General features: G+C 42.9%; 2 protein-coding genes across 11 annotated transcripts in view; both read left to right on the forward strand.

Annotated features, from left to right (window-relative positions):
- myo9aa (myosin IXAa) overlaps window positions 1-11,755 on the forward strand; it is a 108,760-nt gene extending 97,005 nt beyond the window's left edge. For 4 of the 10 annotated variants that reach the window (XM_080027231.1, XM_080027237.1, XM_080027239.1 and 1 more), the window contains 20 exons: window positions 157-2,061; window positions 2,718-2,817; window positions 3,048-3,254; window positions 4,196-4,284; window positions 4,428-4,558; window positions 4,647-4,864; window positions 4,982-5,098; window positions 5,367-5,555; window positions 5,819-5,869; window positions 6,062-6,173; window positions 6,687-6,748; window positions 7,052-7,244; window positions 7,381-7,509; window positions 7,635-7,740; window positions 7,856-7,987; window positions 8,327-8,450; window positions 9,218-9,238; window positions 9,478-9,686; window positions 9,861-10,003; window positions 10,123-11,755. In XM_080027231.1, coding sequence (XP_079883357.1) covers window positions 157-2,061; window positions 2,718-2,817; window positions 3,048-3,254; window positions 4,196-4,284; window positions 4,428-4,558; window positions 4,647-4,864; window positions 4,982-5,098; window positions 5,367-5,555; window positions 5,819-5,869; window positions 6,062-6,173; window positions 6,687-6,748; window positions 7,052-7,244; window positions 7,381-7,509; window positions 7,635-7,740; window positions 7,856-7,987; window positions 8,327-8,450; window positions 9,218-9,238; window positions 9,478-9,686; window positions 9,861-10,003; window positions 10,123-10,631 — 4,747 coding nt within the window. In that variant the 3' untranslated portion in view covers window positions 10,632-11,755. The remainder of the gene's footprint in view (window positions 1-156; window positions 2,062-2,717; window positions 2,818-3,047; window positions 3,255-4,195; window positions 4,285-4,427; window positions 4,559-4,646; window positions 4,865-4,981; window positions 5,099-5,366; window positions 5,556-5,818; window positions 5,870-6,061; window positions 6,174-6,686; window positions 6,749-7,051; window positions 7,245-7,380; window positions 7,510-7,634; window positions 7,741-7,855; window positions 7,988-8,326; window positions 8,451-9,217; window positions 9,239-9,477; window positions 9,687-9,860; window positions 10,004-10,122) is intronic. The other 6 variants (XM_080027235.1, XM_080027232.1, XM_080027236.1 and 3 more) reach the window with 4 other exon arrangements.
- Window positions 11,756-13,381: 1,626 nt separating this feature from the next.
- Window positions 13,382-22,105, forward strand: LOC307254352 (secretory carrier-associated membrane protein 2-like). The gene is made up of 4 exons (XM_080032704.1): window positions 13,382-13,525; window positions 19,735-19,815; window positions 19,905-19,985; window positions 20,369-22,105. Exons 1-4 carry the CDS (start codon window positions 13,469-13,471, stop codon window positions 20,471-20,473), a joined length of 324 nt encoding a protein of 107 aa, XP_079888830.1. The 5' UTR covers window positions 13,382-13,468; the 3' UTR covers window positions 20,474-22,105.
- The last annotated feature ends 880 nt before the right edge of the window (window positions 22,106-22,985 follow it).

A 22,985-nucleotide genomic window follows, 5' to 3' on the forward strand; every position in this document is an offset into this window, starting at 1 on the left:
TCAGCTGAGCAGCTGAGAGCAAGAATGAGATCAGGCTCTGAGTTACGGCACATTCTTGTTCGGGAGTTAGTTATGAATAACTTGTTTTAAAATATATCTTGATGAATAGGAGTAGGGAACCATCCACTAAAGTTTTCAACCTTTCTTGATTAACAGCTTCATCAAACTGAAAGACCAGAGACTGAGAGAGAAGAAGGAGCAGCAGGAGGAGGAGAGGCTGCTTCAACTACAGAACGGCCAGGTGAGTCTCTCTCCTGAGGAAGAGGAAGAGGAGGAGGGCTCACCCGAGAGAATCATGGGGTTGGACCTCAGCACATGGGAGGACCGCTCCTACGAGCAGCGTGAGAAGAGCCTCCAGATCCTCAGCAGCCATGAGGGCAGCGCTGTCAAGGAGGACGAAGAAGAAGGAGAGGGAATGCGAATAGAGCATGCTAGGCTAACAGACAGCCCCTCTCCAGCGCAAACCACCCAAGCACCCACTATTCCAGTCCAGACGTCCGCCACCACTGCCCCTGTGGTGGTGGTGCGCGAGAGGGCCAGAACCATGGACGAGCCCAGCCAGAAAGCCACCCGGGCCAAGAGAGAGAGCCGGCGGATGAGAGAGCTGGAGCAGGCCAAGTTCAGCCTGGAGCTCCTCAAGGTCAGGGCCACCGGCGGAGGAGGAGCCTCGTCCCCATCCCCAGAGGAGCGCCGCTGGTCTGTGGAGCTGGTGCCGCCTGCCACCCCGCCCCTCCTGTCCCCAGAGGGCACGCCCGACAGCCAGAGCTCCAGAGGCAGCTTTGAGCTTCTCATCATGGACGAGGAGGCACCCAGGGCTGTAGAAGAAGCCACAGATAGTGAAGACCCCTGCTCCCCCGTTCCCTCAGAAGCTCCAGCTCTTGAAGAACCCAATGTAGAGGAGGTTGTTTCAACAACAAACCCAAAGCCAGTAGTAGTAGAGCCACGCAGGACAGGGCTTTCTGATGCGGGGGCCCACCCAGGCAACCAGGGCCGGACCAAAACGGATCCGGCTGCTGTCCCCTCTTCCGCCCCCACCACCACGCATCATCCGCCCAAAATCGAGAACTACCTCCCGACCTTTTACGTCCCTGCTGGTGAGGGCAGCAACACAGCCGTCGTCTCCTCCCACCGTCGTCCTTCAGAAGAGCCTCAACAGAACGCAGATGCAGCCGTCACTACGAGCACATCCATCACCGCTGTCACCACCAAGCCTCTCAAAGAAAGGCGAGAGTCAGGCCGTCGCCCGGTGGTGGTGGTGATCAGCATGCAGAAAGAAACGCCGCTGAGCCAAGAGCTGAGCGACATCGTCCGTCCCTCTGCGGTGGAGGTTCGAGATTCGGCGGCCCAGACGGTGGGGGAGTTGACACCATCCTCGCCACGGATACCAGACCCAGCCCCTGTGCTGCCTCAAGGTCCAGTCCCCGTCGACTCTAGTAGCACCTCTGTCCCTCTGGCCGACCAGAAGATCATAGAGAAGCTGGTGCGGCTGAACGAGGAGAAGGAGGAGAGGCAGCGCAGTCAGCAGCAGCAGAACGAGAAGGAGATGATGGAGCAGATCAGGCAGCAGAAAGACGTGCTGGAGCAGCAGCGACGCTTCTTCGCTCAGTACGAGAGAGACATGTTTGAGAAGCAGAGAGGAGAAGCTCTGCAGAGGATACAGCAGAGTCGACGGTCGGCCGGACAAGACGCTGTAGGAACGGCAACCTCCGGCAAACCCATAAGGCCAAGTTCCCTGCTGCTGCTGGAGAACACAGCAGGGTCAGTTCCTCATGCCAGAACACAGTCTGTCTCCACTGACCCGCCGCCACGTGTAGACATCAGGGCCCGTGCTCCTCAGCTCCCTCCTCCACCGCCCTATGTCCACCGAGAGAAACGCAGGACTGTGGCAGAGGGCTGGGCACCAAAGCTCACACTGGAGTCCAAAGACGGAGGAGGAGGAACCAGAGTGAGAACAGCTACCAAGAAGACACCGAGTAGTCAAGGCAACACAGTTAGTATGACAGATAAGTCGGGCAATCAGGCAATCTTCTTCTCTCCGAGGGACAAAGTGACGTTTTCAAAGTGAGTAATGAATTAATACATTGCTTAACAAGTTATAAAAAAGTTTTTTTTTTAATTAAATCAAGCCTCAATTCAGATTCAAATTAAAACTTAAAATAATCATGGTCATTTAAATGATTACAGTTTTTTTCGATTGCTAAAGCACAGTGGGTACAACTAAAACCACATGTGCACTACTGAAGTCCATGTGTTCCAAACTGTGGTTAATTTTTCATTCATTTCACGCAAAATGCATTCAGTAACCACATTTACCAAAACTCAAGAGCTCTTCTCCCATTCATAGAGAACAACCTGCAAAACACTGTATTTCTGGCAAAATTTTCAATTGCTATGACACTGTTTTCAAAACTCTTAGGAACATTTACCTTATTGAAATCGTGGAAGAATATTACCAAAAATATGACTAATATTTCAAATAAATTGCTTATTGAATTTCAGCTGAAAGCACAAAACTTAGAGATAAATTAAGAGTTGTGTTGCTGTGAGTGACTTTTGGAGGTGAAATGAACTGATTTGCACAGATGGGTTTTAGTGATGAACACTGTGTTAAGAGTTGTACACATGTGGTTTCAGTTGTGCCCACTGTGCTTCAGCAATCGAAAAAAACTGTAACATAAATACATTAATAAAAGTTGTGTACTCTTTTCTTCCATAAGGTTTGAAAGTGATGTTGTCGCTAAAGAAATACCCTTAGCCGCTCCCAGAGAGGGAACCACTCAGGCCTCAAAGCCTATCAAAGGAACCAAAGTACGGGATGTAAGCAAATTCTCCTTTTCACCTTTATTTTTTTATTTCTTTTTAAAATGTACTTAAAGCATGTGTTTGCAAGTGCCTTTTTTGCATTGTGACTGAATGAATGAATCTTGGCAGGTTAGCTCTCATATCGCCACAGCTGTTCCACACACTACATATGGAACAAAATGCACTGAAGCTGTTCTACAGGTTACCTTTTTAAACATGCTGTTATCACTTGTGGTAAACTCCAGGTGGGCAGAGCGGGCCAAAAAAAGAAAGCCAGAATGGCACGGACCCGCTCCGACTTCCTCACCCGCGCCCCCATCCTCTCAGTGGGGGGTGATTCTGACGAAGAGGACTATGGAGGCATCAGTCCCCGTCATTATACTCTACCCCTTCCCAAACAGAGCTCGGCAGAGGCAGGCTTAGGAGAGGCCTGTTTCAGTGACTCAGATATGGTAACAGGCACCATCCATGCCACCACTGGCGCCTTTCTCTGGGTTCTTCAATTGTGGCTTCTCTTTGACACTTCTAACCCCCTCAGCAGAGAAAGCGTAGATCTATATCGCAGCACTGACTCAAGCTGAGTTTCAACAAACTTTGAAAAGGTTGACTGTAAGAGGGGAAGGCATTTCAAAAGAACTTTTGCTCTAGTGTTTTTATGAGCAAAACAACAATAGAATAATGGGATGCACAGTGATTTTATTTATGATGCAAATATTCATAATTAATTCAATTTGTAAAGTTGTGAATTGAAAGCAGTCCAATAACCACTCATCCATTACTTCATTGGTTTGACAACCCCTCCAGAAATCATTATTGATCACAAAAGATGCAGGAGAACTTTTGAAATGTGTTTTCCCGTAAAAACATCAAGCCTTTAACGTAGCTGCTTTTTCTAACACGATGTGGCTTCTGTTTCTCTCACAGCTGTTAACAGTGACTTTTCTCCTATGATGTATTACTTTTTGTAAATTAACAATATTTGCACGTCTCTCCATTTCTTTTTCCTCTTTTAGCATGTAGCGCTAGTCACAAGTCAAACCTTGGGAATCCTTAAAAAAAAATCTCACTTCACTTTTTTCATCCCTTCACAATCTCTTACTGCTCTTTTCCTGAAAAAATATGTGTTTCTTGTGTCATGTGTATACATGTTATAGGACTTTTAATTTCAAAAGCATTATTTTGTGCATTACTGCTTTGTGCTACCATTACACTTTTACTGATACTTTTCCCAGTTCTGGTTTGGTGCAGCTCAAGTGATGCGATGCTGCCATCTACTGTCTTGGACTTGTCCTCAGATTATAAAACACTAGACCACATAGCTATTAAGCCACTGAATGCATGGAAATCGTTTAACCTCGTCTTTAATAAGTTATGTGACCTGATGTTGTTTCAGCCTGCTAGCTCTGAGAAGATTCACAAGGCCATGTCCTCTGGAGATTTGGTCAAAGTGGACTCAATGCGCAAGAACTCGCAAGACGGAAGGTTTGTTACCTGAAATAAATGTTAATGTCTTGGACTGAAGTAGAAATGTTAAGGACTGCTTTGTTACTCAGAAAATCAAAGCTACCGCAGTTTTCATCTTTAATCAAGAAACATTTTGTCAATTTTGTTTAAATTTTGAACAGGGTTCGTGGTAAGATGCGTTTCTGGGGCAAGACCAAGCATGGGGATAAGAAGTCATCCAGAGAGAAGCTGATCTGTGGGGCTGAGTCTGTGGATGGAGACTATGGAGACACCGGGCCACTGCTGGGAGAGGGTGCGTTATACAAAATCCATAATCCAATATTTCAAGAAAAAGAAGTCTGTGTATTCCTCCCTCTGACTGAGATTGTTCTTGCTGGCAGCAGGTCAGGAGAACATGTCTCCGCCCTGCAGTCCTGACCTGACGTTGGAGCGTGGCTTCAGAGAGCTGAAGGAGAACAAGGAGCCGTCTCCCAAGGTGAAGAGACGGCGCAGCGTCAAGATCAGCAGCGTGGCCCTGGAGTCTGCTCAGAACGACGCGCTGCAGATCCTCACCTGCACCAACGACTACAGGAGCATGAATGACTTCCTCATGAAGAAGGTACAAGCAAACATACTAACCACTCTTAGTATTGCTATTGCTTTTTTATTTATTTTAGAGCTACACAGGTGTAGTCTACTCAAGTGCTAATATGGGATTACGATGTCATATTTTTAGATCAACGACTTGGACACAGAGGACAGTAAGAAGGACACTATGGTGGACGTGGTGTTCAAAAAGGCTTTGAAGGAATTCCGTCTAAACATCTTCAACTCTTACTCCACAGCACTTGCGGTAAGTGCCGTGAAACACTTTTTACATGATTGTTTAAAAGTAAAAAAATATTCTTACGAAAGTATAGCCGCAATTTATGAAAATGGTTTTTAATAACTTCAATAGATAATAAACGTTAATAGTAGACCGAAAATGTAATGAAATTATCAGTACTTTCTACACTCAATAGCAAATAAGGCAGTGGTTTCCAAATGTCCATTCTTGGAGTAGAGCTTTTGCAAACAGAGTTGATATGTACTGTGAACCCTCCCCTTGTCTCCCTCCCTAGATGGACGACGGTAAGAGCATCCGCTACAAAGACCTGTACGCTCTGTTTGAGCAGATCTTGGAGAAGACCATGCGTCAGGAGCAGAGGGACTGGAGAGAGTCTCCTGTCAAAGTCTGGGTCAACACCTTTAAAATCTTCCTGGATGAGTTCATGACCGAGTACAAACCTCTGGACAACTCCACCAGCAAGGTGAAGACACGTTAACGGCCTCCTGACCGCTCAGGATAATAAGATACAGTCGTTGAAAGTTTTTATTTTTTCTATACCTTTTGTAAACTTTAAATGTCAGTCACGCTGGTGGTGTAAATCTGTCGTGTGGGTTGTTAGTTTCCGAGAATTTAAGAGATTTTACCCACGGTATACGTCATGTTATTAATAAAGCTTACTATACTGTACACAGTGACATATCTAATGAATACTAAACATATCTTTCCTCTTTCTTTTTTCTACAGCCGGTAGCTAAACCTGAACGCAAAAAACGTAGGAAAAAGGATGCTGACATTGTAAGTCTCATTTCATTCTCATCATCACATAAATAACCAATATTGATCATAGTCGAACCAAATGTTCTTTGGAATAACAAGATAAGAAATGTTATAATAATAGTGGCCAGAATAGAAAAAGGCGTATACGATGGGGAAAAAATGCCAGTGAACTCCAAATGTGAACCCCGTGATGTGTGGTAATCTCTGCAGGTGGAGGAGCATAACGGCCACATCTTCAAGGCCACGCAGTACAGCATCCCCACCTACTGTGAATACTGCTCATCACTCATTTGGATGATGGACCGCGCCTGCGTGTGCAAACGTAAGTGTGCATACAGGAGTAGAGCTTGAGTATCCCTGAGTTTCAAAAATCTAAGATTAAGGTTGAAAAAACATTGGTCGTACTATTTTGTCGTATTAAAACCTGTTGAAATTGCAATGTGTTTACTCGAAGATGCATCAACATCTCAAATACATCACATTGCCTTCATTTAGACCTTCACACAACCTTTTAAAAACACACACACACACACACAGTTAAATCTGGCATCAGAGGGTGAGCTCTACCCTCTCCCCCCTCTCCAACCCTAATCAGATTGTTTTCAACTGATCTCATGGGTTCTGCGGCTCCGTCCCTCCACAGATTTCTTCACACAATTAGTCCTTTATTCGCCCAGGATGTTTTCTTCATACCGGCCGATTCTACCTTGGTCTCTCAAGCGATAACACATTTTTAGTTCTTTTGCCCCCGACTTTTTCTGAATAATGCGGAGGCACTGTCTTTCTGTGGATATTGGAAGTGACCGGTTTGGTTTTTCTGGCTGTGTTTATCCAGTGTGCCGGTACGCCTGCCACAAAAAGTGCTGCCAAAAGACGACCACCAAATGCAGCAAGAAGGTGAGTCGGCCATATTGTCCACCCGCAAACAATAACGTCCCATGACATCAATTGTGTTACGCTCGATGTTTATGTATAGTAGCTTGTGTTATTTCTCACACATAACACACTGGCAGTGGTAGCTCTTGAAATATACTTCTGGAGCTGATAATCTCTTTTTTTTAACAAATTTTAAAATGTGGGTCTTAATTGCAGAGTGCATTGACTTTTTTTAGCACATACAGTTACAAGGTGCTTCACACACAAAAAATTATTGAAAGAGAAATATGTGTATAGCCTGTATTATGTTTTGCGTCCGAACAGTTTGATCCAGAGCTTTCCTCCAGACAGTTCGGAGTGGAAGTTTCTCGTCTGACTAGTGACGAGAGGACGGTGCCCGTGGTGGTGGAGAAGCTTATCAATTACATTGAGATGCACGGCCTCTACACTGAAGGAATATACAGGAAATCTGGCTCCACCAACAAAATTAAAGAACTGAAGCTGGGACTAGACACAGGTAAGTTTTGCTTTAGTTTGTAGCTTACAGGCGAATGACACCAGCTAGATTTTAAACATAGGACGGAACAGGATTTAATTTGATTTGATTAAGCGTTTGGTTTGGTTTGTCTCCCTTCTCCTTGCGACCCGCACAGATGTGAACAGCATGAATCTGGATGACTACAACATCCATGTCCTTGCCAGTGTTTTCAAGCAGTGGCTGAGAGACCTGCCTAATCCTCTGATGACGTTTGAGCTGTACGAGGAGTTTATACGTGCCATGTGTGAGTGCTCACCGCTTTGGATATCCCAGCTCCTTTGTGTTTTGTATTCCTGTAAACAGCAGATGACCTATTTGTTTTGCTGTAACAGTAAATGACGATTTGTCTTGTGGAAATGCTTCCCCCAGGTTTGCAGGACAAAAAGGAAACGATCCGAGGAGTGTATTCAATTATTGACCAGTTAAGCAGAACACACCTGAACACTCTGGAACGCCTCATATTTCATCTTGTCAGGTAACATTTTTTTTTTAAATCAACTCCTATGATAATCTTAGAGTGGGATTGCTACATTAAAACTGCCTGATTTCCTTCCTGAAAGACTAATCTATTGCTGACTTCATTCTCTCAGGATTGCCTTGCAAGAGGATACAAACCGTATGTCAGCTAACGCCTTAGCTATAGTTTTTGCCCCCTGCATCCTGCGCTGTCCTGACACAATCGATCCACTGCAGAGTGTCCAGGACATCGGCAAGACGACAGCGTAAGAATACACATCACGTCTATCCAAATAATTCTGTGTCTTTGCCTCAGGAAAGTGGTGTTTCGCAAAAAACATGATTTACACCTTTGGCCTGCTTTGTCTGCAGACTTAGCCAATAATAGTTGATAAAATGAATTGCATGGCAGCCTGACAAAAACAAATTGCCAACCACTGGCCTAATAGAAAAAATTAGGCCCGTACTGTTCTGTCAAAACAAAAATGTAGAAAGGGGTTTGTGTTTTGATGAACCTTAAATGAACTCCTCATATTGCTGTAATATTGTTAAGTATTTCCAATCCCTGTGATTTGTTTTTCTTGCCTTCCCTTCACTCCCTGTAGGTGTGTAGAACTTATCATTTGTGAGCAGATGAATAAGTACAAAATACGACTAAAGGACATCAGCAGCCTGGAGTTTGCTGAGAATAAGGCCAAGTGCAGACTGACCCTCATTCGACAGTCAATGGTAAGATTGAATAAGTATTAATACAGTGTGACCAATATGACTAACCCCAATGTTATCAAATCAATGACATATTAACAGTGACGCTTCGCTATATCTACCTGACTGAGCCGTCCTTCTTCAGTGCTGTGTACCTTCCATGATTTCCATGATGAAGCAGTTTTTCTCCCCTCCCCTAACCTTTCCTTTCCTTTACCCAGAAACCCGTACTAATAACGGTTAGATTTATGAGCATAGCGCGCATTATGGCATGTATATACACACCATGGATTGCATCCCAAAACAGTCAACCAGTGGTGATGTTGTTGTGCTACCGATCGCTAACATCCGTCTTCTCCATCCCATTAAGCATGAGTCATCACTTTTACTTTAGTGTCAGCTTCTGTCATTTGTGACTCACCCTCTTTATTTTTTCAAATCATTAATGCGTAAAGAGCTGTCATCATTTCATTAGTCTTGTAGAAAATTGGAAAATGTAATTCATTACTTTTATGGATAAATTGTGGACAGTGATCATGATTCAATTTGTTAATGAAATTACATTTTCTATCAATTATATCAATATCACATGACTTATATTGTTAGTAAAAGCTTCAGTTCAGTGAAGAACTGAGAAAGTGTTCCTGCCATTCAGCAAGAAGAAGCTGTACCAAGCAAGGTAGCACATCAGTTGCTACAATTGGCGGATTGTCATTGCGCATTGAAACTGACCTTTATGAAACCTGGTATTACTGATTCCTATTCTTTGTGCTTCTCACTTTTACTTAAAGCAGCCACATGCAGCTAAAAAGGTAAAGTTTGTCTCTCTGTGTGCTGAATCTATCTTTGGGTTTGACTAGTCTTTTAGCGTGGTTTAATTTCCAAATTTTTTATTAGATCAAGTGGTTTTGTCACTGCATGTGGGTGTAAGTAGCTGCTTGCTTAAAATGCAAAAAACGTACTGTAAATGACTGCATAACTGTTTTTCATTGATCGTGGTCAACGGCTAATTTGAGATCAGTGAGCATAGAACATCTGATTTGTCTCCTAGGGAAAAGGTCATGTGCAGCGACTAAGCTACCACACACCTTCGCCTCCAGTGAGCCCCAGGCTGCCGTGTGTGGCCGATGTTGTGATAGCAGGGAGTGGCGATGAAGAGGGAGCGGACGCGTTCGCCGAAATCTCCGAGCATCAGCAAGCAGCCATGCAGCAGGAAGAGAGAGTGTTGACGGAGCAGATTGAGAGCCTACAGAAAGAGAAGTAAACGCCTTTGATGCATTCAAAATGTTCTGAAAATTACTCGAAAACAAGAAACTGAATGTACAAAAATAACTTGGTAACCAATGAATGAACGTAATATTACCCTTAGCTGGGTCTCTTCATGTGTGCTAAGCTCATTTGTTCAATCTGGATAATGTTATCCCCCTCCTGCAGGGAGGAATTGACTTTTGAGATGCTAGCTCTTGAGCCACGGGCATCAGATGATGAAACCCTGGAGTCAGAGGCCTCCATCGGTACGGCGGACAGCTCCGAAAACCTCAATGTGGACTCCGAGGGAACCTTTTCCGACTTCTCTGGTATGTCATTATCAAGGATTTTCCTTAACTACTTCAGATTTTTGAGTGTATATTCGTGGAAAAACAGATTAAAAAAATAAAGAATAAAAACTTTGACAATTCTTGGCCTCCCCTTGCAGAGAGAGGTCCAGTGTTGACTTCCCCCTGGCCTCGGAGATCTGACGTGAAAAGCCCCCGACGGCACAACCTGCGCCGGCAGCCCGACTCCCTGGACTCTGTAGACTCCAGCTGCTCCAGTGTTTCCTCCTACTCTTCCTCATCCCACTTCCACCCGTCGTCCTCTTCCTCTTCCGCCACCACCCGGCGCTTCCGTTTCCATGCCAAGTCCACCCCCACAGGGGGTTCAGGTGCGGCCCAGGCCCAAGCCCAACCTCTGAATGCATATCAAGCACCTAAAGCTGACAGCATAGACAGTAGCCCCACAGGAGATCCAGAAGGCATGTACGACGAAAGGCCCCAGTTCACTAGCCGAGGCACCTTCAATCCAGAGCGGAGCAAACAGAAACTGAAGGGGACCAAGCCCTCATTCTTGAGGCACTCCAGAGAAGGCGACGGCCACGACAGGGACCCTCCAGACATACCGCCACAGCAGTTGGTATTGTACGGCAATAATGAATTCATGGTATGAAGGACACCAAAGCACTCCCTGTTCAACTCCCTGGCAGGCATGTACGTTCTTAATTGGAGGTAACTGTCGACTGATCCCCACTTCTCGAAGCACTCTCGCTTAGCCACTTACAAGTGTCCCCAAGTGCCGTGTACAGTGTTTTTCCACCTCCAGAAGGGGTGGGTGTTTGGCAGAGTAACAGAACTCAGTGGAAGGGCTAATTTTTTTGTGGACTAAACTGCCACCCATGCTCACAGTGCCTTGGCAGCTCTGTGCTCGGCGCCAAGAGGGGGGAAGCACTGAGCAGGAGGACAGAGAGAAAAGGGAACGTTGGAAAATGCGAAGGGCCACTCAGCGTCAGGGAATGTTACAGAGCTGGAACAGCTGAAGCAGTGTACTACAGTAAATAAAGGAGAAATCATGACGGATGTTACAGTGAACTTCAAGCTCCCAATTATTAGCTGCTTTAAGAGTTTACAGTTCATAACACTCAGTGTAAGCAGCGGTTGCTCTGTTATTACAAATTTATTTTTCCCTTATTTAATAAAAGTTTAATGTCACAGAAATTCTTTATAGCATATAATATACAGGTATGAATACTGTACAAAGCCGGAACACCAGCATCTGCTGGGTAGTTGAAGTAAAATATTTATCTTTTCTTTTTTTCTTTTCTTGAATAGTGTACGGATTTAGGCAGTGGATGATTGTGTGTGTGTGTGTATGTGTGTGTGTTCGTGCAAGCGTGTGCCAAGCGCTCATGCGTGACTGCATGTACTGTGTCTGAGAAAGAGAAACCACTTCATGTGTTTTAAGTTTGTGCTGCTCCACCCCCCACCCCCCCCCCCCCCCCTCACACCCTTACCAAGGGAAATACCGCCATCAAAGGGACCAAGTCAGCTGGTGAGTACTCCAGCCAAGGGGATCCCAGTTCTGTAAAGAATGTCAGACATGTATAAAATCCCTGCGTTCACTGCTTTACAGCCATAGAACAATTGTAATGTACAGTGCATTTCATATGTACAGTGTAGCGGACAAATGCCATTCTATTCTTGAAATGTATTGTTACTCCCTACACCGGACCCCATCCCCGCCTCTGATCTGTAAGTGTTTGCTCAATAGCAACAAAGAAAGAACATAAATCAGTATGTCTTTTGTCTTCATTGTTGCGAACAGACTGTTTCTGTCATGTAAGTGTGATTTCCCAATCTGTCTCTTATTCAGGCCGGTGTTGAAAAATTGCAACATTTTCTTATAATGTTTCTCTCATTATTCTCATGTTGCAGTAATGTCTGAGTGCTGCCAATGACATATTTGAAAATCAGCCTCTCTCACAGCAGACCTATTGACTTCATAAAAGTGCAGGTGTTACAGTGTGTCAGTGAGCAAGCATGCACAACACAAGGACCCTGAAACAGAAGCAGCTAAAAGGAATTCAGCCATCAATGATTTTATTATTTACACCTGAGGTTTAATTTAATTTATTTACGGCTCTTGACCACTACTTCAATACTTTGACATTTCAGACTATATAAAATTGCACATTATTTCTCTTACAAGTGAATGGCAGAAAACCTTCCATCGAGTAATCTCAGGGGTTTTGCTGAATAGCCTTAATATGCTCTGATCTGACCCTGTAGCTTCAGGTGGCTAATGCTGGAAAACTAGATTTTTTAGTGTCATTAATGTACTGCCTTGTGCAATTCTCAACTTCTCTCGTCTAAGGCCTGGGTGCGGTATCATTTCCTAAGGAATCTGTTGTCTCCTTCAAGGATTTAAAACAAGCAACCTAAATTTGGGCTTTTTCCTGTTGGGCGACCAAGTCATTTACAGTGTACTTTTTTTCTGTGTTGCTGCTGTCTTTCTTTCCCTTTGTTTATCAAGTTGCTACTTACATCCTGGAAAGTGTCTGTGATTATGGACCTATTTTAGCCTTTTGTAAGTACAGAAATTGGCCTTGCAATTAATTTGATTAAACTGCTCCTGAGATACAGCTATTGGGAGTCAGCTTTCCACTATAGCCTAAAGAGAGCAGATCATTCTTGCTCTTGTTTTCATTCCTATTTTCGCCATCGCTTTTGCATTTTGATGTCAAAGTGTCCAGGCAATGGAAAGAGAAGCAGTTGGGGGCATATAGCAACAGCTTAAACGGGAACAATGATTAAATGTTATGTAACATTGAAGTGTAAAAACAGCTTTCCCTGCCTTTTAGAGGGGTTTCGGTTAGACATGTAATTGAATTCTCCATCTGAAATTAAATTATAGTTAATTTCTTTAAAAAACATAGTGGATTTAATTGAGTAAGAAAACAACAAAGCCAAACTAAAATGTATTTGTGCTGTCTATGTATCAGGAGGCAGCTTGATTAGTAATAGCCAAATAAGTCTAAAAGGTGCACAGCACATAAAAGGTTATGGTATGGAAATACAACATAACAAATCAATTAATATATTACTACTTCAAAATAGATAAAACAACCTTTAGGCTAATAGATTGGCAAAGGCTGTTATATTAAACACCATTTTTTTGTAGTTTAGGCTTTATGCTCGTTCAGACCATGTAAAGCTCTAAAAACACACATACTGGATCTCATGTCGACAAAGTCGTGTGTTAGACTGACTTCAGAGATTGTCACGAGAACCGCACATTTTAAGAGCAACTGACATTTCATCTAAAAATAAAGCTAATTGATTACGAGTGACTCCAGGACAGCCTCCTGTGACGAGGTCCATGCACCTATCGGGGCGACGCATGCGCAAAAGCTCAGTGTCGGAGCAGCATCAGGGAGCAGCAGAAGACGCCGCCGGGGAGTCAGAAGCTGTCGTGTTGTTTATTTCACACAAGATAAACTTTTCTTCACGATGTCGGATTTTGACGGCAACCCCTTCGCTGACCCAGTGGAGATAAATCCCTTCGCAGTAAGACGTTTGTTTAAATGTTCTACTCCCGAACCGAGTTTTATTTCGGGTCAAGTTTATTGTTTATTGTGGATCCCCATTAGTTGAAGCAAAGTGAAGACTGAAAAAGATATGCTGCAACACAAACCTGTTTGGTTGGTTGCTGGGTTTGGCCTCTGCATTTCCTGGTTAAGAATCCACACTATTATGAAGTATGAAGTATAAGTGAGTACTAACCCTCACATTTCTTCAAATATTTCATTATATATTTTCATGGGACAACACTGAAGAAATTACACTTTGATACAATGTAAAGTAGTCAGTGTACAGCTTGTATAACAGTGTAAATTTACTGTCCCCTCAAAATAACTTGACACCAGTGGTGTAGTCTACGTGATCAGGGCCGCCTTAATGCACGGGCTTACCTGGGCTGAAGCCCCAGGGCCTACAAGGATCAGGGGCCTCTAAAAAAAAAAAAAAAAAATATATATATATTTTTTTTACTGTCTCAATATAGGCCCCTGATCTAAGAAGGCCCCGCACATTGTCATTTAAATAAATTATTGACTGGCTCATGATAGGCCCCTGATCTTAGGGGGGCGTAGAGAGATCAGGGGCCCATCATGAACCAGTAAAGAAAAAGGAAAAAAAATTATTTTTGGCCTACGAAGATCAAGGGGCCTATCATTCACCAGTACATTTTTGTTATTTTTGTTTAAATAACATTGTTCGGGGCAACGCAGATCAAGGGCCTATATTGAGTTGAGCCATTAAAAACAAAACAAAGAGTCCAAAGAGAGAAGTAGCTTTGGGATAAGGGATTATAAAAAAAAAATTGGAATGCTGACTGACTGGATTTTTTAGACCTGTATATTTTTGTTTCTGCTTTTTGGTATTTCTGTGTCTCCAAATGATTTCAGAAAATAGCTCACAAAGGACACAGTTGATTTAGCCTTAGTTTTCTTCTCAAAGTGCACCAGATTGATGCATTTTACTTTAAAAGGTTCAAATTTTTCTTCCGGGGGGGCATGCCCCCGGACCCCCCTAGAAGGTCCTGGGTCCCCACCGCTGTCTCTTCAATAACTTGGAAAAACACAGTAACCAACCATGTGTGTTTGGTTATTAAAAGTCATTAGACCAGGAGGGGGTTTAAGTACATGTTACCTTAAAGCTATACTGTACGATCTGAGAGAGCTAGCATGATTTGAAATTAGCTTGTCCTCGGAGTTCCGTTTAACTCCTCCCTCTCCCCTCGGGACTCCCTCCCCCACCCCTCGACACACAGCCGTGCACGAGCGCTGCTGGCTGCACTTCCCAATTGCACTGTTTACCAGTGATTAACATTTAACTCACACACACAAACACTCACACATAGGCTACATGCAGAAAAGGCCCCAAAGTTTATAGGTTACAGTGTTGTTATTTCTTATAGAGTGTTGAGATGAGTTTTGTTCAGTGTGGATGACAGTATAGCTGTCAGTTAGTGGCCGTGACGTCAGTCGGCCGGAGGGTCTGTCTAGTAAGTTTCCTTTTCTCTTCTCTCTCGGTCAGGTGTGTGAGCGCGCATGTTGCCGCAGTAGTCGACACAGTTGAAACGTGTATGTGAATCACCCGTGTGTGAGTAAGTACATGCAGTCCCGATCGCTGTTATAAGTTACAGTTTATGGATGTTATTGACGGCCGCGATTCGCAGGTCGCAACAGCTGTTCTAACGTCTCCTCACGAGCGGAATGTAAGCCTGTGTCTCTTTTCCTGCGATCTATGCTGCTGTGCCTGTGAAAGAAGGAAAATAAAGAGCGAAAAAACCATACTCCTCTTCTCATGCTTATAGTCTGACGTTTTTGGCCTTAAGTGGTGTTCTGGCCGACACCTCTGAAGTGAAACCAGTGATAAGCAGATCAGCGCGGTACCGGTAGGCGACATCCACCAGTTTCCTCCCCTACACTAGGCTACATGATGAAAGATACAGAGCAGTAGCCTACTTAAAAATATAGCCTACTTTTTAATCTTTGGGTTTTGGGGAAAGTAGCAAGTCTTGTCAAGTCAAAAGGCTCAAGTCACGAGTCATTGATGTTAAAGTCCAAGTCAAGTTGCAAGTCTCTTTACATTTTGTCAAGTCGAGTCTCAAGTCATCAAATTCATGACTCGAGTCTAGTCCACACCTCTGGTAACTTCTGTGTAGGTTCCATTGTGTAAGCTTGTTATGCTACTTCCACTAGGTCTAGTCCACTGCCAGGTAGCCTACTACGATATGGCACGAACGCTTTCTCTGCCCTCCGTGAACGCGCTCAGGCTCGCACACAGAGGGGAGGGAACGCGCAGGATTGTGATTGGTTCTTTAGATACGGGTCCATCGTCTCCGATTGGTCAGCATTTTAACAGGTTTATAGAAGGTACAGAATTTGGGGGTTTTTCGTTTCTTTTTCATTGCCCATAAGTCATTTATTGCTGTTGGGGTGTAAAAAGCACTTTTCACAACATATTAAAAAGTGCATATTGCAGATAATCTCCTATGATGCCTTTAAGTGATTTTGTATTTCACCAATAGAGATATTGTGGTGTAGACAAACATGGCTTTAACACATCTGTATTTTAAGACCGCCGCCCGGGGGGGCCTACAAAACCTCTCAGCCCCAGGGCCTAGTGGCAGGTAAAAGCAGCCCTGTACGTGATACGCAGGTATACGCAGTATACCCTACCACTAAGAAAGCTCCAGCATTTCCGTATGCCCACTAAGAAATGCGAAATGATACGTAACAATTTCGATAGTGACAGAACTCAACTGTCATACTTTCATTCATAAATTCAACCTGTGCGCTGTGTCCCTGTGGAAGTCGCAACGGACTTATAATAGATGCGGTACCAGGCATTACCCACGGACCTTTTCATTGCGGACTGTTGGGTAAAAGAAAGGGCGATGTCCAACCCGAAAATACTGGCAGCGCGACGCAACATTCAGCTCAGTATTCCCCTCGGAAGACGCACACGGTGCTGTCGGAGCACACCAAAAGCGCGCAGGGACTTATTTTTTCCCAATGAGGAAAAAGTTATATTCTCAGTTTGCATAACCGGTCTGAAATTCATATTAACTTTTGCGAGCACTTCAATATCGGATCATCAGTGCAGTTTTCATTGGCTTAGGTGGCGATTGATTCACCCCGTCAACTCATGCACTGAACATGAAAGAAAACCAGAGCAGGCCCGAGGCATAAGCGAACCAAGCGGTTGCTTAGGTCCACCGACTGCCAGTTTGAATCAGATCATCTGGGAGGTAATCCGAGGTTAATTGATCACGTCACGTTCACGTCCAAGCACAGTGTGTATTGAGTTTATTTAAATGGAAATGGGGCTGACTTCAGTTTCCCATGCACTGTGTATAGTCTATAGCCTATTTCAGCCTCGTCTGTGGGAAAAAAGATAGCTGGACAACAGAGTTCTTCTGCTTCGTTCCTCTCACTGCATTTAAATGCATTCACTATATTACAGAGAAATATTTCCATAAAAGAAAAAGAGCTCCAAGCCCAACTCAGAGGACCCTGCATAATATTTTATTTTAAATTAATATTTTTATGGAAAATCCAAGTGTCTTTCTTCAATAGCTTCTAATTCACCCAACCCAGCGTCTCCAAGTTCTTTGTTCACACAATTCTTCAGATTAAGCCTCTTAGTTTTCCTCTCAAAGTGCACAAGATTCATGCATTTCACTTAAAAAAGGTTAAAAAGGATCTCCCGGGGGGGCTAACCCCCGGACCCCCCTAGAAGGGCCGGGATCTAGAACAGACTTGTGTTTATCTATTGTAGAGTCACCAGAAGGTGGGAAACAATGTATTTTAATATAAAAAAAATCTGGGGGAGACCAATTTCATTTGGGAATAGAAATCCTAAGCTTTGTGTTTCTAAAGGCAGGCTAAGGTGTAAAATGTTTTTGCCTTTGCTGCACCTAATGCAGAAACAACAAAATTGTAAACTAACCACGGTGTAAGCCATATATTTAATGTACAAATGCTATGCTGCATATTCAAGAAGAGGCTAGGAGGGAATCATCACAGTATACCAACTACAAAAAGCTAGACTACACCACTGCTTGACACACAGCCATTAATGTCTAAAGTGCTGGCAACAAAAGTGCGTAGACCCGTAAGTGAAAATGTCCAAATTGGGCCCAAAGTGTCAATATTTTGTGTTGCCACCATTATTTTCCAGCACTGCCTTAACCCTCTTGGGCATGGAGTTCACCAGAGCTTCACAGGTTGCCACTGGAATCCTCTTCCACTCATTCATGACAACATCAAGGAGCTGGTGGATACTAGAGACCTTGCGCTCCTCCATCTCCCGAGGTTGCCCCAAAGATGCTCAATAGGGTTTGTGTCTGGAGACGTTTGGCCAGTCCATCACCTTCACCCTCAGATTCAGCAAGGCAGTGGTCGTTCGGAGGTGTGTTTGGGGTCATTAACATGTTGCAGTACTGCCCTGCAGCCCGGTTTACGAAGGGAGGGGATCATGCTCTGCTTCAGTATGTCACAGTACATGTTAGCATTCAATGAACTGTAGCTCCCCAGTGCTGGCAGCACTCATGCAGCCCCAGACCATGACACTCCAACCACCATGCTTGACTAAAGGCAAGACTTGTCTTTGTACTCCTCACCTGGTTGCCGCCCCATACACTTGACACCATCTGAACCAAATAAGTGTATCTTGGTCTCATCAGACCACAGGACATGGTTGCAGTAATCCATGTCCGTAGTCTGCTTGTCTTCAGCAAACTTTTTTTGGGGTTTCTTGTGCATCATCTTTAGAATAGGCTTCCTTCTGGGACAACAGCAATGCAGACCAGTATGATGCAGTGTGTGGCGTATGGTCTGAGCACTGACAGGCTGACCCCCCCACCCTTTCAAGCCCAATGCTGGCAGCACTCATACGTCTATTTTCCAAAGCCAACCTCTGGGTATGACGCTGAGCACATGCACTCAACCTTCGTAAACTGGGCTGCAGGGCAGTATTCCAACATGATAACGACCCCAAACACACCTCCAAGACGACCACTGACTTGCTAAAGAAGCTGAGGGTATAGGTGATGGACTGGCCGAGCATGTCTCCAGACCTAAACCCTATTGAGCATCTTTGGGGCATTCTCAAACGGAAGGTGGAGTAGCGCAAGGTCTCTAATATCCACCAGCTCTGTGATGTTGTCATGAATGGGTGGAAGAGGATTCCAGTGGCAACCTGTTAAGCTCTGGTGAACTCCATGGAGGGTTAAGGCAGTTCTGGAAAATAATGGTGGCCACACAAAATATTGACACTTTGGGCCCAATTTGGACATTTTCACTTAGGGGTGTACTACTCACTTTTGTTACCAGCAGTTAAGACATTAATGGCTGTGTGTCGAGTTATTTTGAGGGGACAGTAAATTTACATTGTTTTACAAGCTATACACTGACTACTTTACATTGTATCAAAGTGTCATTTATTCAGTGTTGTCCCATGGAAAGATATAATGAAATATTTGAAGAAATGTGAGGGATGTACTCACTTTTGTGAGATACTGTATATCTATGCGGTCCGTGCGGCTGTGAACCCACCTGCGCAGGTAAGTAAACCCACGAACAGGTGCCTGCCGATATTTAGCCATCAACTGTGTCTTATCCTCCTTTCAACACGACATTGATAAGAACCAAAACGAAGATTTTTATGAACCAGATCCTCAACGCACAGTGTGGGATTCAGTAAAGCACGTTGTAGGTTTGTTTGAGTTTTTGATTATCTTTTTCTTTTTTTAGTGTAATCAAATCCCAGTCAGATCTAATGGCTCCTGGTTACAGGTGGCCATATGTAATTGAAAAAACATTTGCTTGTTCAAACCCAATAAATTGAGTTTAAATCCTATTTGCACTATGTCGTTTTGCTATGTTTGTGTTTGGTGTCAAGTGGCTTTCTTCACTTGTGTGGCTTTTTAGTACAGAATTTTATTTTATTTTTTTGTTGCATTGTTGAAGGTAGTCTGAGACTCAAGAATGTCATTGCCAACAACTGCTCCTGTAATGATTGTTCATGTGAAATTGAATGATCTTGAGTGAGTGAGTGAATAGTTGCTGTAGGATGAGCATTCAAGTGTTTTTTTCTGGATTCTGCTTTGCTCCTCATAGCATCAAATACAATACTGCTGGATTATAGCATCTTCACAGCAATAAATTACAACCCCAAGTTATGTTTGATCTCTTTTTTTCCTCCAGGATGCCCCAATCGCACATGTCATCCCCGGTAGGGTCGCTGAAATCATTGGGGAGTTCAACCCCTTCTCTGCAACCGAAATGGTAAGCTCCTCTTTTTTATGTGATGTGCTGCATCATTGAGAGGTCATTTCAGTGTTTTACAGTGCAGCCTTGCTTCGATTGTTTCATAGGGAACTACCACCACCATCCCTGTCTCTGCTGTCTCCTCTCAACCCGCCGTCCTGCAGACGTCTGTGGAGCAGAGTGCACAAGTGAGCCAGACACACACATTTACAAATACAGTGGAAAAATGCTCTTTGATAAAATATGTTCTCCTATTTTGGCCAATACCAATTGTCTATTATACGTAGGTCTGTAGAAGTAAGTCAGAATCAGAAATTGGTTTATTGGGAAGTAGGTTTACGCATACAAGTAACATGCATTGGTATTTTGGTGCATAAGTCACAATAAACCTAGTCAATGAAAAGAAAAAATAAGCAATGAAAATGTAATAAATTATTTTCTTTTTATAGCGTCTATTTTGAATGAAAAGCAGACAGCAGCACTTTTACAGTAGTTAAGTGTTACCTTGTTGCAGAGACAGTATTGAATACAGTGTTGAGAGTGCATCTCTCTCTCTTCCATCACCCACTAGGCAACTGCTACTGCCGGCACGGCTAACCTGCTCAAACAGCAGGAGGAGCTGGAGAGGAAAGCGGCTGAGCTGGAGCGGAAGGAGCCTGGAGCGGAAGGACCCTGAAACAGAAGCAGCTAAAAGGAATTCAGCCATCAATGATTTTATTATGTACACCTGAGGTTTCATTTCATTTATTTACAGCTCTTGACCACTACTTCAATACTTTTTCAGACATTTCAGACTATATAAAATTGCACATTATTTCTCTTACAAGTGAATGGCAGAGTTTTAAGCAATATCAAAAACCTTCCATCCAGTAATCTCAGGGGTTTTGCTGAATAGTCTTAATATGCTCTGATCTGACCCTGTAACTTCAGGTGGCTAATGCTGGAAAACTAGATTTTTTTAGTGTCATTAATTTACTTCTCTCTCGTCTAAGGCCTGGGTGCGGTATCATTGCTTAAGGAATCTGTTGACTCCTTCAAGGATTTCAAACAAGTGACCTACATTTGGGCTTTTTCGTGTTTGGCGACCACGTCATTTACAGTGTACTTTTTTTCTGTGTTGCTGCTGTCTTTCTTTCCCTTTTGTTTATCAAGTTGCTACTTACATCCTGGAAAGTGTCTGTGATTATGGACCTATTTTAGCCTTTTGTAAGTACAGAAATTGGCCTTGAAATTAATTCGATTAAACTGCTCCTGAGATACAGCTATTGGGAGTCAGCTTTCCACTATAGCCTAAAGAGAGCAGATCATTCTTGCTCTTGTTTTCATTCCCATTTGTTCTATTGCTTTTGTATTTCAATGTCAAAGTGTCCAGGCAATAGAAAGAGAAGCAGTTGGGGGCATAAGCAACAGCGTAAACGGGAACAATGATTAAATGTAATGTAACTTTGAAGTAGGGCCCGACCGATATGGAATTTGGGTACCGATGTCGATGCTGATTATTTTCAGAGAAAAATTACGATAACGATTCGATCGGCCGATTATTCTTTTTTTAAATCCCATAAATATATTGAAAAAATTAACTTTTTTAAACCCTTAAATATATATAAATACTTGTTACTGTCGATAGGTGTACAGGAACTTTTTATTTATTGAAATATGCATTATCTAAAAAATAATAAAGTGTTACAAATATGTCTAAAGTGACATGACGCATTTTTAAACTCAGACATTAAGCAATTTATGTAACTGCACCCAACCCTCTGGAACTCCCTCCCTCCAAACATCAGCATCTCAGACTAAATAAACTCATTCAAAATTCAACTCAAAACTCACCTCTGTAAGAAAGCATAATTACACCTGTCTACACTCCAAACCTTATCTTTAATTTGTCTGTATTTTGTTTTCTTTTTCTATAAGTATGATTTTCTATATGTTTGATGTAAAGTGTCTTTGAATGACCTCCAATAAAGCACTATATAAATTCTATATAAGAACTATAGTAATATCATGACTCTGCTATTGGTGTCAGGGGGAACTGTCAAGTGTGAATTAATCCAATGTAACACACCTGCTGATGTGTAGTACCCTGAAAAGGCGGGGGAAGTAAATTAAGACTCGTGACACGGTGCTCTCTTTGTTGTAGTTTACAAGAATGTATTCATATTTCAAAAAGTTTCACATACAATGTTCTCAAAATACCAAATAATAAAATGCAGAAAATATACAACTTCTTCACAAGTTAAGTACTGTAATAATCTACACGAACTCAAATTAAATGCACAGAAATAAATAAAATATTACACTAGTACATGTACCACTCCTGTGTAATTTCCCTCTCTCTAAAGAGTTACATAATAAACACATAGGCCTATCAATAATCAAGCCTAAATAAACACTTTAACATTTCCTATATAAGCACAATGTATTTTGCATTAACGAATCTCAAACGTGCTCTCATGGCGCACTCTAGTGGCCGTGGAGGAATAGCAGTTGAACTATTTAAGCTAGCCAATACAACTTTTAGCAAACAAACTAAACAACACTTTAAACATCTAAATTCAGTTACAATATAAGCGAAACGGTAACTAAACACATTTTAAACCCTATTCTAAACATTTAAGACCATACATAGTCATTATCATCATACCTGAAAAGGGGAAAGTAAATTAAGACTCGTACGGTGCTCTCTTTGTTGTAGTTTACAAGAATGAGGCATGTGGCCAAGAGCTCCCCCTTCCGGACTCGACTCAGCAGGCATTACTAATCGATAACAGATCTACTAATGGATTAGTGAGTCGATCACAGAGATCTAATCTCTTACATTACACATTTTCACGGATATTTTATAATAATAGATTACCTAATGATAACAATAAAAATCAATCTATTACAGATGCTGTTAATAGGCTATAAGGCTACCTCCGGGGCAGCAATGCATCTCACTCAACATGATTGCTGAAATAAAAATAAAATAAAAAAATCGGCAAAAAATCGAGGGACATTTTGCCGATTACTGATTTTTCAGAGATGTGCTATAATCGGCCGATTACATCGGCCGGCAGATGTATCGGTTGGCTCTATACATTGAAGTGTAAAAACAGCTTTCCCTGCCTTTTAGAGGGGTTTCGTTAGACATGTAATTGAATTCTCCGGTCTGAAATTGAATTAGGCCTATAGTTATTTTCTTT

Source organism: Ammodytes marinus, assembly GCF_949987685.1.
Source record: "Ammodytes marinus genome assembly, chromosome: 1".
NCBI lineage: Eukaryota > Metazoa > Chordata > Actinopteri > Uranoscopiformes > Ammodytidae > Ammodytes > Ammodytes marinus.

Coding starts and splice junctions, on each gene's coding strand:
- LOC307254352 (XM_080032704.1), top strand. CDS start 13,469: ATGTCGGATTTTGACGGCAACCCCTTCGCTGACCCAGTGGAGATAAAT. Junction 19,816..19,904: donor CCTTCTCTGCAACCGAAATG/GTAAGCTCCTCT, acceptor ATTGTTTCATAG/GGAACTACCACCACCATCCC. Junction 19,986..20,368: donor CTGTGGAGCAGAGTGCACAA/GTGAGCCAGACA, acceptor ATCACCCACTAG/GCAACTGCTACTGCCGGCAC.